The following is a 13,493-nucleotide window of genomic DNA, read 5'->3' as shown; positions in this document are numbered from 1 at the left end:
AACTATAGAGAACATACAAAAATGTAAGTTTACACACTCCCAGGAATATCATACATGATGGACCATTGCTTATACACAAACTTTCACACATCTAGATGGCTGGGTGGGGTGGGTGTGGAGGCAGCATGGGTTCAAACTGTAGAACCCAGTTCCTACATTTGAATATAAAAATGGATTTTATCAAACAAAACTAAGCTACATTTAATCTCTGGGACCCTCAGGATGACAAATCAGAGCAAATCACTGAATGGAAGTACATTATTTACCTATAAATCACTGCTAGGCAAATCCCCGCCTTATCTTAGCTCATTGGTCACTATAGCAGCACCCACCCGCAGTCTGCGCTCCAGCAGGTATATCTCACTGGTCATTCCCAAAGCCAACACCTCCTTTGGCCGCCATTCCTTCCAGTTCTCTGCTGCCAATGACTGGAACGAATTGCAAAAATCTCTGAAGCTGGAGACTCTTATCTCCCCCAATAACTTTAAGCATCAGTTGTCAGAGCACCTTACCGATCACTGCACCTGTACACAGCCCATCTGAAATTAGCCCACCCAACTACCTCATCCCTATATTGTTATTTAATTTGCTCTTTTGCACCCCAGTATCTCTATTTGCACATAATCTCTTGCACATCTAGCATTCCAGTGTTAATACTATTGTAATTATTCTGCACTATAGCCTATTTATTGCCTTACCTCCATAACTTGCTACATTTGCACACACTGTATATATATTTTCTGTTGTATTTCTGACTTTATGTTTTTTTTTTTTTACCCCATATGTAACTCTGTGTTGTTTTTATTGCACTACTTTGCTTTATCTTGGCCAGGTCGCAGTTGTAAATGAGAACCTGTTCTCAACTGGCTTACCTGGTTAAATAAAGGTGAAATAAATGTGGTGTTGTCTCTAGGGGTGTGTAGACCTGATGTGGTGTTGTCTCCTCCAGGGGGGTGTGTAGACCTGATGTGGTGTTGTCTCCTCCAGGGGTGTGTAGACCTGATGTGGTGTTGTCTCCTCCAGGGGGGTGTGTACGGACGTATGCAGGAGTAGTGGACAGTAGGACGTCAGAAGGTTGGCTGAAAACTCAGTAAGTAAAGATTTGTGAACAGTTGAACATGTAACTCTAGAACTTTTAGTGGTGCTTTAAACTAGAAAAACTACCTGGGTGTTCGTTGAAGGAAGTTAAGCCTGTGATTGGTTGCTCTTCACTGTAGGTCTGGGTCTGATTCGTCGAGCATGAGTCCGATCCAGGAAGAGGTGGGGTCAGAGGCGGTGGACGACGCTAGTGATCCAGCGGCGGGCGACTGGCAACAGCAGTCTTCAGCCAATCAGAGCAAGAAGGGCCGCAAGAACAACAAGAAGAGGAAGACTGATGGTGAGACGAGTGTGTTTTTAAAGTGTATATTGCCCCATCAAATCAAGCTTTTATTAATACAGCACATTTCAGACATGCAATGCAACACAATGTGCTTCACATGAAAAAACTAATAAAAACAATGAAAATAAAACAGAAATATTTACTACACAACAAACATCAGAGGATAAACTAAAGAATAACAATAAAACTGAAGGACTAAAAAGCAGCCTGAGGAAAAGCAACGCTAAAAAGGAGTGTTTTAAGATCTCTTTTAAATATGTCCCCAGTTTCTGGGGGTCATAGTAACTAAAGGCAGCCTCTCCATGCCTCTTGGCCCTAGGCTGTCCCCAGTTTCTGGGGGGCATAGTAACTAAAGGCCGCCTCTCCATGCCTCTTGGCCCTAGGCTGTCCCCAGTTTCTGGGGGGCATAGTAACTAAAGGCTGCCTCTCCATGCATCTTGGCCCTAGGCTGTCCCCAGTTTCTGGGGGGCATAGTAACTAAAGGCCGCCTCTCCATGCATCTTGGTCCTAGGCTTTGGGATAGTTAAACGGCCAGTGCCAGAGGACCTGAGGGACCTACTGGGTACATAACTTAAAAGCATGTCTGACATGTATTGGGATGCACAATCGTGGATTGATTTAAAAACCAATAGAAGAATCTTAACATTAATTCTAAAACTCACCGGCAGCCAGTGCAGAGGCCTTAAAACCGTCTGGTCTTGGTCAGCATTCTGTATGTTTTGCAGTTGACCAAAGGCTTTCTTGGCTAGACCAGACAGGAGAGCATTACAGTAGTCAAGCCTGCTTGTAATAAAAGCATGGCTGAGTCTCTCTGTATCAGCCTGAGAGAGAAACAGCCCCACCTTGGCAATGTTCCTCAGGTGCTAAAATGCCGTTAGTCACAATCCTAATGTGATTCAATTTAGTTCAGAATCTAAAATAACACCTAGGTTTTTTTATCTTTATGGCCCGTGAATTAAAATGCGTGGCCATGTTCTCTCTCTGCGCTTTGGCTCCAATAATAAGTATCTTGGTCTTGTCTTGATTTAGCCGGAGGAAGTTGTGAGCCATCCAAAGTGTTTAAATCACTTAATAGTCTAATTTATCTGTGGAGCTGAAGTCCTCTGGTGACAGACCCTGATAGTTAGAGCCCAAGAGAGAGTTTGATCTCCACTTCTCCTTATTGAAGAGTTGTGAACAGCACCATCACCGGTGGTGTACCTCAGGTTGACTGTCTCTCTGTCTCACCTCTCCCTTTTCCCTCCCTCTAGGTGCAGAGACCACGTCTTCTCTGTTCGAAGTTCCTCAGGTGTGGTAGCGATGGAACCCAGCCACTGACTCCGATCTAGGTCCCTCTCCTTACCACCTTGGTTCCTACTTCCTACCCCTGGGCACTTGACTCCTACCCCCCCCCTAGGACCGGGTTTGGAACTAGGCCTGAAATTTCAACCCAGCTGCACTTATCTGACTGGCTGAGAGAGACCTATTAAAGCCATAAGTCATGATCGGAGTCCTCAGCATGTGGTATAGCAGGATGTTCCTAAATGGCACCCTATTCCCTATATAGTGCACTACTTTTAACCAGGGTCAATAGGGTCTGGTTGAAAGTAGTGCACTATGGATTGAATAGGCTGCCATTTGGGACACAATCAATCATTTTTCACTGTCCTTTTATTTGTATTTTTGCTCTTTCACTGTTTTTCAATTCTGATTTATTGATTTGATAAATCCCCCCCCCCCCCCCGTATCGTGATCGATTGGCTAGTTACTACTCTGCATGTCGTGACAGCTGTTCAATACGGAGAGCATAACGCACACCCAAGCTTAGCTCTTAGCGCCTAACCATCAGGGTCTGTCCCAAATGGCAGCCTTATCCCTGTTACAGTGCACTACTTTAAACCAGGGTCCATGGTGCTCTGGTCAAAAAGTAGTGCACTATATAGGAAATAGGGTACCATTTAGTACCCAGCCAGGGGTCAGTGTTCCATGAGGAGCAACGTTACAGAATATTCATCTAGAAATACACCATCTAGATTTGACGTGCTGCTTTGTTCTATGGAAGAGGGAATAGTGTCATTCATCTGGTGTGTGCGTTTCTACATGATATCCTCCTGAACACCAGCCCAGGCTAGTGGTTCCTCTACCACCTAGTTACTGTCACCGAGTCTGAAATGTTTCCCCCCCCCCCCTCTGCGTCTGTTGCCGGTGCCAAACCGGTTTAGTTTTAACCGTAAATATCGTCCCCAAGTCCAGTTCATAGTGAACCGTTAAGTGTCTCTTAAACCATCAATGCCACCTGACTGATTCTAGTGTAACATTGTCCTGGTGCTGTAATATTTTAATTGTAATTCAAATAACTTTTGTCCTTCCTTTAAAAAAAAAATGTATAAAGTTAAAGCCCCCTCCCCTCTAATTTTATCAATCCTGCTAGAACCTTCTCCAAGTGTGAGTCCCAAATGGCCCCCTGTACCCTGTATAGTGCAGTGTACTATAAAGGGTATAGTGCAGTGTACTATAAAGGGTATAGTGCAGTGTACTATAAAGGGTATAGTGCAGTGTACTATAAAGGGTATAGTGCAGTGTACTATAAAGGGTACAGTGCAGTGTACTATAAAGGGTACAGTGCAGTGTACTATAAAGGGTACAGTGCAGTGTACTATAAAGGGTATAGTGCAGTGTACTATAAAGGGTACAGTGCAGTGTACTATAAAGGGTATAGTGCAGTGTACTATAAAGGGTACAGTGCAGTGTACTATAAAGGGTACAGTGCAGTGTACTATAAAGGGTACAGTGCAGTGTACTATAAAGGGTATAGTGCAGTGTACTATAAAGGGTACAGTGCAGTGTACTATAAAGGGTACAGTGCAGTGTACTATAAAGGGTACAGTGCAGTGTACTATAAAGGGTATAGTGCAGTGTACTATAAAGGGTACAGTGCAGTGTACTATAAAGGGTACAGTGCAGTGTACTATAAAGGGTACAGTGCAGTGTACTATAAAGGGTACAGTGCAGTGTACTATAAAGGGTATAGTGCAGTGTACTATAAAGGGTATAGTGCAGTGTACTATAAAGGGTATAGTGCAGTGTACTATAAAGGGTATAGTGCAGTGTACTATAAAGGGTATAGTGCAGTGTACTATAAAGGGTACAGTGGGCCATTTGGGACGGAACCAGAGAGATGTGGTTTTGGCGTGGTTGGTCTTTTACAACAGACGGTCTAGTGGCATTATTACTTTTGTATGGAAGACATTTTTGTGGTCGTTTATTATAATAAAATGTCATTCTTTTACAGTCTTACTTCCCCCTTGTTGTAACTCCTCCCCTGCAACTGTGTCAAAAGATTGTTTCAATGCAAAATGTGTCAACGTTAAGAATACGTATGCTGTTTTTGTATGAAAATGTTAAAACAAATATTTCCTTATGAACAGGAAAAATTAAAGGTTTCTTAGTAATCCAGTGTTCCTTTTTAATCTTGTTTAGAACTGTTCTGTATCCATGGCAACATTACATCTGTCAGGCTTTGGTATAGGTGTTTTCTTATAGTTCAGTTTTTGTATATTTTTCAACACAAACATGTATAGACATAGATCCACATCACCTACGCCACCGGTCAAAAGTTTTAGAACACCTACTCATTCAAGGGTTTTTCTTTATTTGTACTATTTTCTACATTGTAGAATAGAAGTGAAGACATAAACTATGAAATAACACATGGAATCATGTAGTAACCAAGAAAGTGTTAAACAAATCAAAATATTTTATATTCTTCATATAGCCACCCTTTGCCTTGATGACAGCTTTGCACACTTGGCATTCTCTCAACCAGCTTCACCTGGAATGCTTTTCCAACAGTCTTGAAGGAGTGCCCATATATGCTGAGCACTTGTTGGCTGCTTTTCCTTCACTCTGCGGTCCAACTCATCCCAAACCATCTCAGTTGGGTTGAGGTCGGGGGATTGTGGAGGCCAGGTTCATCTGAAACGGCACTCCATCACTCTCCTTCTTGGTAAATAGCCCTTACACAGCCTGGAGGTGTGTTGGGTTGTTGTCCTGTTGAAAAACAAATCATAGTCCCACTAAGCCCAAACCAGATGGGATGGCGTATCGCTGCAGAATGCTGTGGTAGCCATGCTGGTTAAGTGTGCCTTGAATTCTAAATAAATGAGTGTCTCCAGCAAAGCACCCCCACCCCATAACACCTCGTCCTCCATGCTTTATGGTGGGAAATACACAATTGTGACCATGAAGGCCTGATTCACACAGTCTCCTCTGAACAGTTGATGTTGAGATGTCTGTTACTTGAACTCTGTGAAGCATTTATTTGGCCTGCAATTTCTGAGGCTGGTAACTCTAATGAACTTATCCTCTGCAGCAGAGGTAACTCTGGGTCTTCCTTTCCTGTTCTTGCCATAATATGGACTTGGTCTTTTACCAAATAGGGCTATCTTCTGTATACCCCGCCCCCCACCTCGTCACAACACAACTGATTGGCTCAAACGCATTTTTTTTTTTTTTTCACCTAAACTGATACCCAAATCAAACTGCCTGTAGCTCAGAACCTGAAGCAAGGAAATGCATATTGATACCATTTGAAAGGAAACACGTTGAGGTTTGTGGCAACGTGTAATTAATTTAGGAGAATATAACACATTAGATCTGGTAAAAGATAATACAAACAAAAAACATTTGTTTTCTATTTTTTTTGTTACATCATCTTTGAAATGCAAGAGAAAGGCCACAATATAATATTGCAGTTTAGGCGCAATTTAGATTTTGGCCACTAGATGGCAGCAATGTGTGAGATTGATCCAGTGAAGCATTGGACTATTTTATATCAAGTCTGCCCAAATGTGCCGAATTGGTCAATTGATACATTTTCAAGTACATAACTATAGAGAACATACAAAAATGTAAGTTTACACACTCCCAGGAATATCATACATGATGGACCATTGCTTATACACAAACTTTCACACATCTAGATGGCTGGGTGGGGTGGGTGTGGAGGCAGCATGGGTTCAAACTGTAGAACCCAGTTCCTACATTTGAATATAAAAATGGATTTTATCAAACAAAACTAAGCTACATTTAATCTCTGGGACCCTCAGGATGACAAATCAGAGCAAATCACTGAATGGAAGTACATTATTTACCTATAAATCACTGCTAGGCAAATCCCCGCCTTATCTTAGCTCATTGGTCACTATAGCAGCACCCACCCGCAGTCTGCGCTCCAGCAGGTATATCTCACTGGTCATTCCCAAAGCCAACACCTCCTTTGGCCGCCATTCCTTCCAGTTCTCTGCTGCCAATGACTGGAACGAATTGCAAAAATCTCTGAAGCTGGAGACTCTTATCTCCCCCAATAACTTTAAGCATCAGTTGTCAGAGCACCTTACCGATCACTGCACCTGTACACAGCCCATCTGAAATTAGCCCACCCAACTACCTCATCCCTATATTGTTATTTAATTTGCTCTTTTGCACCCCAGTATCTCTATTTGCACATAATCTCTTGCACATCTAGCATTCCAGTGTTAATACTATTGTAATTATTCTGCACTATAGCCTATTTATTGCCTTACCTCCATAACTTGCTACATTTGCACACACTGTATATATATTTTCTGTTGTATTTCTGACTTTATGTTTTTTTTTTTTTACCCCATATGTAACTCTGTGTTGTTTTTATTGCACTACTTTGCTTTATCTTGGCCAGGTCGCAGTTGTAAATGAGAACCTGTTCTCAACTGGCTTACCTGGTTAAATAAAGGTGAAATAAAAAAATAATAAAAAAGAGGCGACTATCAAACCGGTTGCCGTGATACGTTTTGTGTTGTTGTGCGCTCTCCTCAAACAATAGCATGGTATTTTTTCACTGTAATAGCTACTGTAAATTGGACAGTGCAGTTAGATTAACACGAATTTAAGCTTTCTGCCCATATAAGACATGTCTATGTCCTGGAAAGTTGGCTGTTACTTACAACAGTCATGCTAATCACATTAGCGCACTTTAGCTCAACCATCCCGTATACGGGACACTGATCCCGTAGAGGTTAAGAAGGAAAGAAATTCCACAAATTAACTTTTAAGAAGGCACACCTGTTAATTGAAATGCATTCCAGGTGACTACCTCATGAAGCTGGTTGAGAGAATGCCAAGAGTGTGCAAAGCCGTCATCAAGGCAAAGGTTGGCTATTGGAAGAATCTCAAATATAAAATATATTTTGATTTGTTTAACACTTTCTTGGTTACTACATGATTCCATATGTGTTATTTCATAGTTTTGATGTCTTCACTATTATTGTACAATGTAGAAAATAGTCAAAATAAAGAAAAACCCTTGAATGAGTATGTGTTCTAAAACTTTTGACCGGTAGTGTACATCTTGACAAATATAATCAAACCTTAAGGTATAAGTTAGGTGTTTTATTAGAAATAAGCTCCAATCAGTTTATCTTTCAATTTCTAAAAGTGGAAGACTTTTCCAAAATGTCTGTCCTCAGGTTGCCTGTGAAGTGCCAACCCTTGTCATTGATATGATGGAGCAGACCAGATCACAATTTAAATGTTTCTTAAGTCCCCACCAATGAAGACACCCAACTGCCAGGCCCTTTAGGCTAGAAAGCCAGTAGCAATTTTATCTGGACAGTGTTAGTTAAAATGACATTTATATAATCTATTAACTGCAGCCAGAATTAATTACACTATTGTCCATATTGATAATCTCTGAATCTGCTGTAAAACGCTCCACTCTGACCAGACAGTCAAATAACTGAAGACAAGAACTACAACCTCAAAACTCAGTTCAAACACGTTTACTGTCACGGTTTCCATGTTGATGTTTTGCCATAAACTCAAACGGTCTTTGAAACACACTTCAATATGATCTGCCAGAGTATATACTTAGGCCTAGATTCAATGTGATCAAGCATTAACCGGCATAGCGGATGTTTTGGCAGCGTCTGATGTGGAACTGTTGGAGCTGTCGACAACCAAGTGTAGGATATATATAGAAAGAATTACGCTCAAATTTTAAAAAAATCATTCAACTGGGTGTAGATGACATCTCACATTCCAGTGTTGGAACTTCTAAACAAGGCTGCATGGGATTTCTGTTGACGCGACTGTGGAGCCGATTGCAACGTCCGCTTCAGGTCCAACGCCAGGAGCCGCTTGTGGATTTGACAGCTGTAACGCAGTTCTACCTCCGACACCGCTAAAGCGGATCTGATTGAATAGAGCCCTAAAAACGTAAAACAAACAATAACTTGCTATACACAACTGGGTGAAACATTATATACTATACATCCATTGAGTCTCTTAGGGTATATATGTGTTGGGTGGAGGGGTGCTTGTTTCTAATTGTCTGTTTCTTTGTGTGTAACTAAAGAGTTGTGGAAATGTTCTCTCGAAGAACAAAGAACACTCAATCAATGAATGAATCCATTGAAATCCAATGGTTGTAAACGGTAGCTGTGTAAAAGTCTACGGGCAGGTTTTTGTTGCCATGTCTATGAATCTGAGATTGTTTTCCCCGTTCCCATCCCTTACCTTGTTTACACCAGAGATGGACTGTTGATCTCATCGTCTTGGTCTTCAGACTCCCGACCAAATCATATTCTCATGCTCTTGGTGCAATTACTCTTATTTTTTAAAAATATATTATGTTATAATATAGTATTGGGAAAAACTAGAGTCTCAATAAAACATGCAACAAAACAAAATTGCTCATAATTAAAGCAGAATTGGCATACTGAAGGTTGACATACTGTGAAGAGAGGGGAAAAGGCTGGGAAACTGCTGGCCAGAACAATCAAAAGACAACACAATCATATATTCCCTCTATAAAATAGGTCCTGGTCTCGGTCAGTGTCAGAATCTGACTCTGGGGGTCAATACTGAGGTCCAGACTTGGTTGGAGTCTTTATAAAGAAGTCCTGTCTGAGTCTGATACTTTATAAAGAGGTCCTGTCTTGGTCTGAGTCTTTAAAAAGAGGTCCAGTCTTGGTCTTGGTCTTTATAAAGAGGTCTTGGTTTTGGTCTGAGTCTTTATGAAGAGGTCCAGTCTTGGTCTGAGTCTTGGTGAGTCTTGGTCTGAGTCTATATAAAGAGGTCCAGTCTTGGTCTGAGTCTTTATAAAGAGGTCCAGTCTTGGTCTGAGTCTTTATGAAGAGGTCCAGTCTTGGTCTGAGTCTTGGTGAGTCTTGGTCTGAGTCTATATAAAGAGGTCCAGTCTTGGTCTGAGTCTTTATGAAGAGGTCCAGTCTTGGTCTGAGTCTTGGTCTTGGTGAGTCTTGGTCTGAGTCTATATAAAGCGGTCCAGTCTTGGTCTGAGTCTTTATAAAGAGGTCCAGTCTTGGTCTGAGTCTATATAAAGAGGTCCAGTCTTGGTCTGAGTCTTGGTCTTGGTGAGTCTTGGTCTGAGTCTATATAAAGCGGTCCAGTCTTGGTCTGAGTCTTTATAAAGAGGTCCAGTCTTGGTCTGAGTCTTGGTCTTGGTGAGTCTTGGTCTGAGTCTATATAAAGCGGTCCAGTCTTGGTCTGAGTCTTTATAAAGAGGTCCAGTCTTGGTCTGAGTCTTCATAAAGAGGTCCAGTCTTGGTCTGAGTCTTTATAAAGAGGTCCAGTCTTGGTCTGAGTCTATATAAAGCGGTCCAGTCTTGGTCTGAGTCTTTATAAAGAGGTCCAGTCTTGGTCTGAGTCTATATAAAGAGGTCCAGTCTTGGTCTGAGTCTTTATAAAGAGGTCCAGTCTTGGTCTGAGTCTATATAAAGAGGTCCAGTCTTGGTCTGAGTCTATATAAAGAGGTCCAGTCTTGGTCTGAGTCTTTATAAAGAGGTCCAGTCTTGGTCTGAGTCTATATAAAGAGGTCCAGTCTTGGTCTGAGTCTTTATAAAGAGGTCCAGTCTTGGTCTGAGTCTATATAAAGAGGTCCAGTCTTGGTCTGAGTCTTCATAAAGAGGTCCAGTCTTGGTCTGAGTCTATATAAAGAGGTCCAGTCTTGGTCTGAGTCTATATAAAGAGGTCCAGTCTTGGTCTGAGTCTATATAAAGAGGTCCAGTCTTGGTCTGAGTCTATATAAAGAGGTCCAGTCTTGGTCTGAGTCTATATAAAGAGGTCCAGTCTTGGTCTGAGTCTTTATAAAGAGGTCCAGTCTTGGTCTGAGTCTTTATAAAGAGGTCCAGTCTTGGTCTGAGTCTTTATAAAGAGGTCCAGTCTTGGTCTGAGTCTTTATAAAGAGGTCCAGTCTTGGTCTGAGTCTATATAAAGAGGTCCAGTCTTGGTCTGAGTCTTTATAAAGAGGTCCAGTCTTGGTCTGAGTCTTCATAAAGAGGTCCAGTCTTGGTCTTGGTCAGAGTCTGAGTCAGTATCAGAGTGTTGCGGTTCTTGACTCCATTGCTGCAGTATACCGGACCAATAGGGGGCGCTGTCTCTCCGGTGTGTCTTCTGGTGTTTCGTAAGAGCTCTTTTCTCTGAGAAACACTTGCCACAGTCAGGGCATTGGTACGGCTTTGCTCGAGGGCTCCGGTCTTGACTCAATCTCAGTTTTTTACCAGGCAAAGAGAAAGCAGAGCTGTGTGCCCCTGACCCGTGTGTGTTGCTGTATGCGTCTGTCCCGTGTGTGTCGCGCTGGTGTTTCTTCATGGCTTTCTTTTCGGTGAAACGCTTCCCGCAGTTGGGGCACGGGTACGGTTTCTCTCCGGTGTGTGTTAGTATGTGTGTTTTCAGCGTATTCGACTGAGAGAAACTCTTGTCGCAGTAAGTGCAGTGAAACGGTTTCTCACCCGAGTGTATTAGGCGGTGCCGTATTAAAGATGCACCATGCGAGAACTTCATATCGCAGACGGAGCATTGGAAAGGTTTCTCTCCCGTGTGCACCGTCTGGTGACGTTTCATGTAAGACTTCTCAGTGAAGCGTTTGTCGCAATGGGAGCATTGGTAAGGTTTCTCTCCTGTGTGCTTTCTCTCGTGGATTATCAATCTATGCTTTGAATTGAATTCCTGGCCGCAAGTAAGGCAGAGGTATGGATTCTTCTCTCTTACTTGCTCGTTAATTTTTTGATGCTTGGTTCTCTGATGATTCGACAAGGCCTGAAGCACCCTGAATGTCTTCCCGCAGTCGGGGCAGAGGTGCTGTTTCTCCTCGTGGGTCACCCCATGTTTCTTCAGCGCTCCAGACTCCATGAAGCCTTTCCCACAGACAGAACAGACGTGCGGCTTTGCTACTTGCTCTCCGTGCTGCGTTTTCTGATGTCTTCTCAAGGCTGAGTGGAAGCCGAAGCTCTTGCCGCAGTCGGCGCAGAGGTGAGGTTTCTCTCCAGTGTGGGTCCGCAGGTGAGTCTCTAACCCTGCCTTAGAAGCCAGCCTCTTCCCACAGTGAGGGCATGGCTCAGAGACCTGTGTCTTGCCTATCTTCTCTCCTTTATGTCTTCTAACATGTGTTCTAAGGTTCGAAGAGTCGTTAAATCGCTTCCCGCAAATGGGGCAAATGAAGGGTTTCTCCCCAGTGTGCATACGAAGGTGCCTTTGATAACTACTTGAGTGAGAAAAGCGTTTGTGGCATTGGGAGCATCGAAATGGTTTCTCTCCGGTATGCGTTCTCTGGTGGCTTGTCAGCCTTTCCTTTGTTGGGAAATGGCGCTTGCATTGAGGGCATTGGAATTGGTTTCTATTTAAACGATGCAATTTGGAATGATTTGTTAAGGTAAATAAGGATGCGAAAGTCTTTCCGCAATCGGAGCAGAGGTGAGGTTTCTCTTCTGAATGGATGGCTTGATGTTTTTTTAAGTATCCAGAATCTCTAAAGCCTTTCCCACAGACAGAGCACACGTGGGGCTTCGCACTACCTGCTGCGTGAAGTGTCTGATGTCTTTTCAGAGACGACAGAAAAGAGAAACTGTTCCCACAGTCAGCACAGAGGTGGGGTTTCTCTCCAGTGTGGGTTCTTTGATGGGACCTCAAGGCTCCTGGTTGATTAAAGACTTTCCCACAGACCGAACATTCGTGCCGTTTCACTCCTCTGTGCTCTGAATGACTAAGCTTCTGATGTTTGGTCAAGGAAGGACGGAAAGCGAAGCTCTTCCCGCAGTCGGGGCAGACGTGAGATTTCTCTACAGTGTGGGTCTTCAGGTGAATCTTTAGTCTTGTCTTGGTTGACAACTTCTTCCCACAGTGAGAACATGGATGAAGGACAGGCTTCTTTACTGTCTCCTCCTGTTCTGAAGAACCAACATTGTTCTCAGAAGGTTCCTCTTTGGAATGTTCTTCGGAGTGAGTTCTTTTGATGTGTTTCTTCAAGTTTCCTGGATCATTAAAACGCTTGCCACAACGAGGGCAAACATACGGTTTCTCCCCAGTATGAGTTCTCAGATGCCTCTTAAGACTAGACAATTCATTGAATCCCTTCCCGCAGTCAAAGCACTGGTGAGGTTTCTCTCCTGTGTGGGTTACCAGGTGCTCCTCCAAAGCCTTCTTTGTGGGAAACTTCTCCCCACAGTGAGGACACGGTTCACGGTAGAGCCTCTCCACACCCACCTTCTCTCCTGGGTGAGCTCTCCTGATGTGTTTCTTTAAGTTTCCTGGATCATTGAAACCTTTCTTACAACGAGGGCAAACGTACGGTTTCTCTCCAGTGTGAGTTAGCAGATGTCTCTTAAGACTGGAATGTGTACTGAATGTCTTTCTGCATTCAGAGCATGTGGTTTCAGAAATATGACATTCAGAAATATGACATTTCTCTCCAGTATGAGTTTTCAGATGCCTGGTAAGGCTGGAAAATGTACTGAATACTTTTCCACATTCAGCGCATATATTTCTCTGTTTTTCTCCAGTGTGAGTTAGCAGATGTCGCTCCAGAATGTCTTTTGTGGCAAAACTCTTCCCACACTGAGCACAGGAGTGGGTTTTCTTGCAGGTTTTCTGCCCTGGTGTTTTCCTGCAGTCCATCAGCTGCACAGACACCCTCTTCAGACCTCGCAGTAAGGTGCTACCAGGAGAGGCACGACACGGGGTCTTTGGTGGGCGACACTTGTCCTGGAAATCACCAAAAAAAGAGACTGAATTAATCAGGGTGGGAAACGCTCTCCTACCTGTCAATGAACTTTGAAGTCTTTAAATTCCTCTCCTTCTC

At 43.0% G+C, this 13,493-nt stretch overlaps 1 protein-coding gene across 1 annotated transcript in view; it reads right to left on the bottom strand.

Moving 5' to 3' along the window:
• Positions 1 to 7,774: 7,774 nt before the first annotated feature.
• Positions 7,775 to 13,493, bottom strand: part of LOC311115138 (uncharacterized protein) — a 33,033-nt gene continuing 27,314 nt past the window's right edge. Inside the window, exons 6-7 of the mRNA XM_084190345.1 lie at positions 8,915 to 13,396; positions 7,775 to 8,606 (exon numbers count right to left, since the gene is read on the bottom strand). Coding sequence (XP_084046471.1) covers positions 10,688 to 13,396 — 2,709 coding nt within the window. The 3' untranslated portion in view covers positions 7,775 to 8,606; positions 8,915 to 10,687. The remainder of the gene's footprint in view (positions 8,607 to 8,914; positions 13,397 to 13,493) is intronic.

This window comes from Coregonus lavaretus (assembly GCF_964263955.1).
Source record: "Coregonus lavaretus genome assembly, contig: HAP1_SCAFFOLD_200, whole genome shotgun sequence".
Lineage (NCBI taxonomy): Eukaryota > Metazoa > Chordata > Actinopteri > Salmoniformes > Salmonidae > Coregonus > Coregonus lavaretus.
The sequence above is the reverse complement of the archived record's forward strand: the minus strand, read 5'-3'. Positions and strand labels throughout refer to the sequence as shown.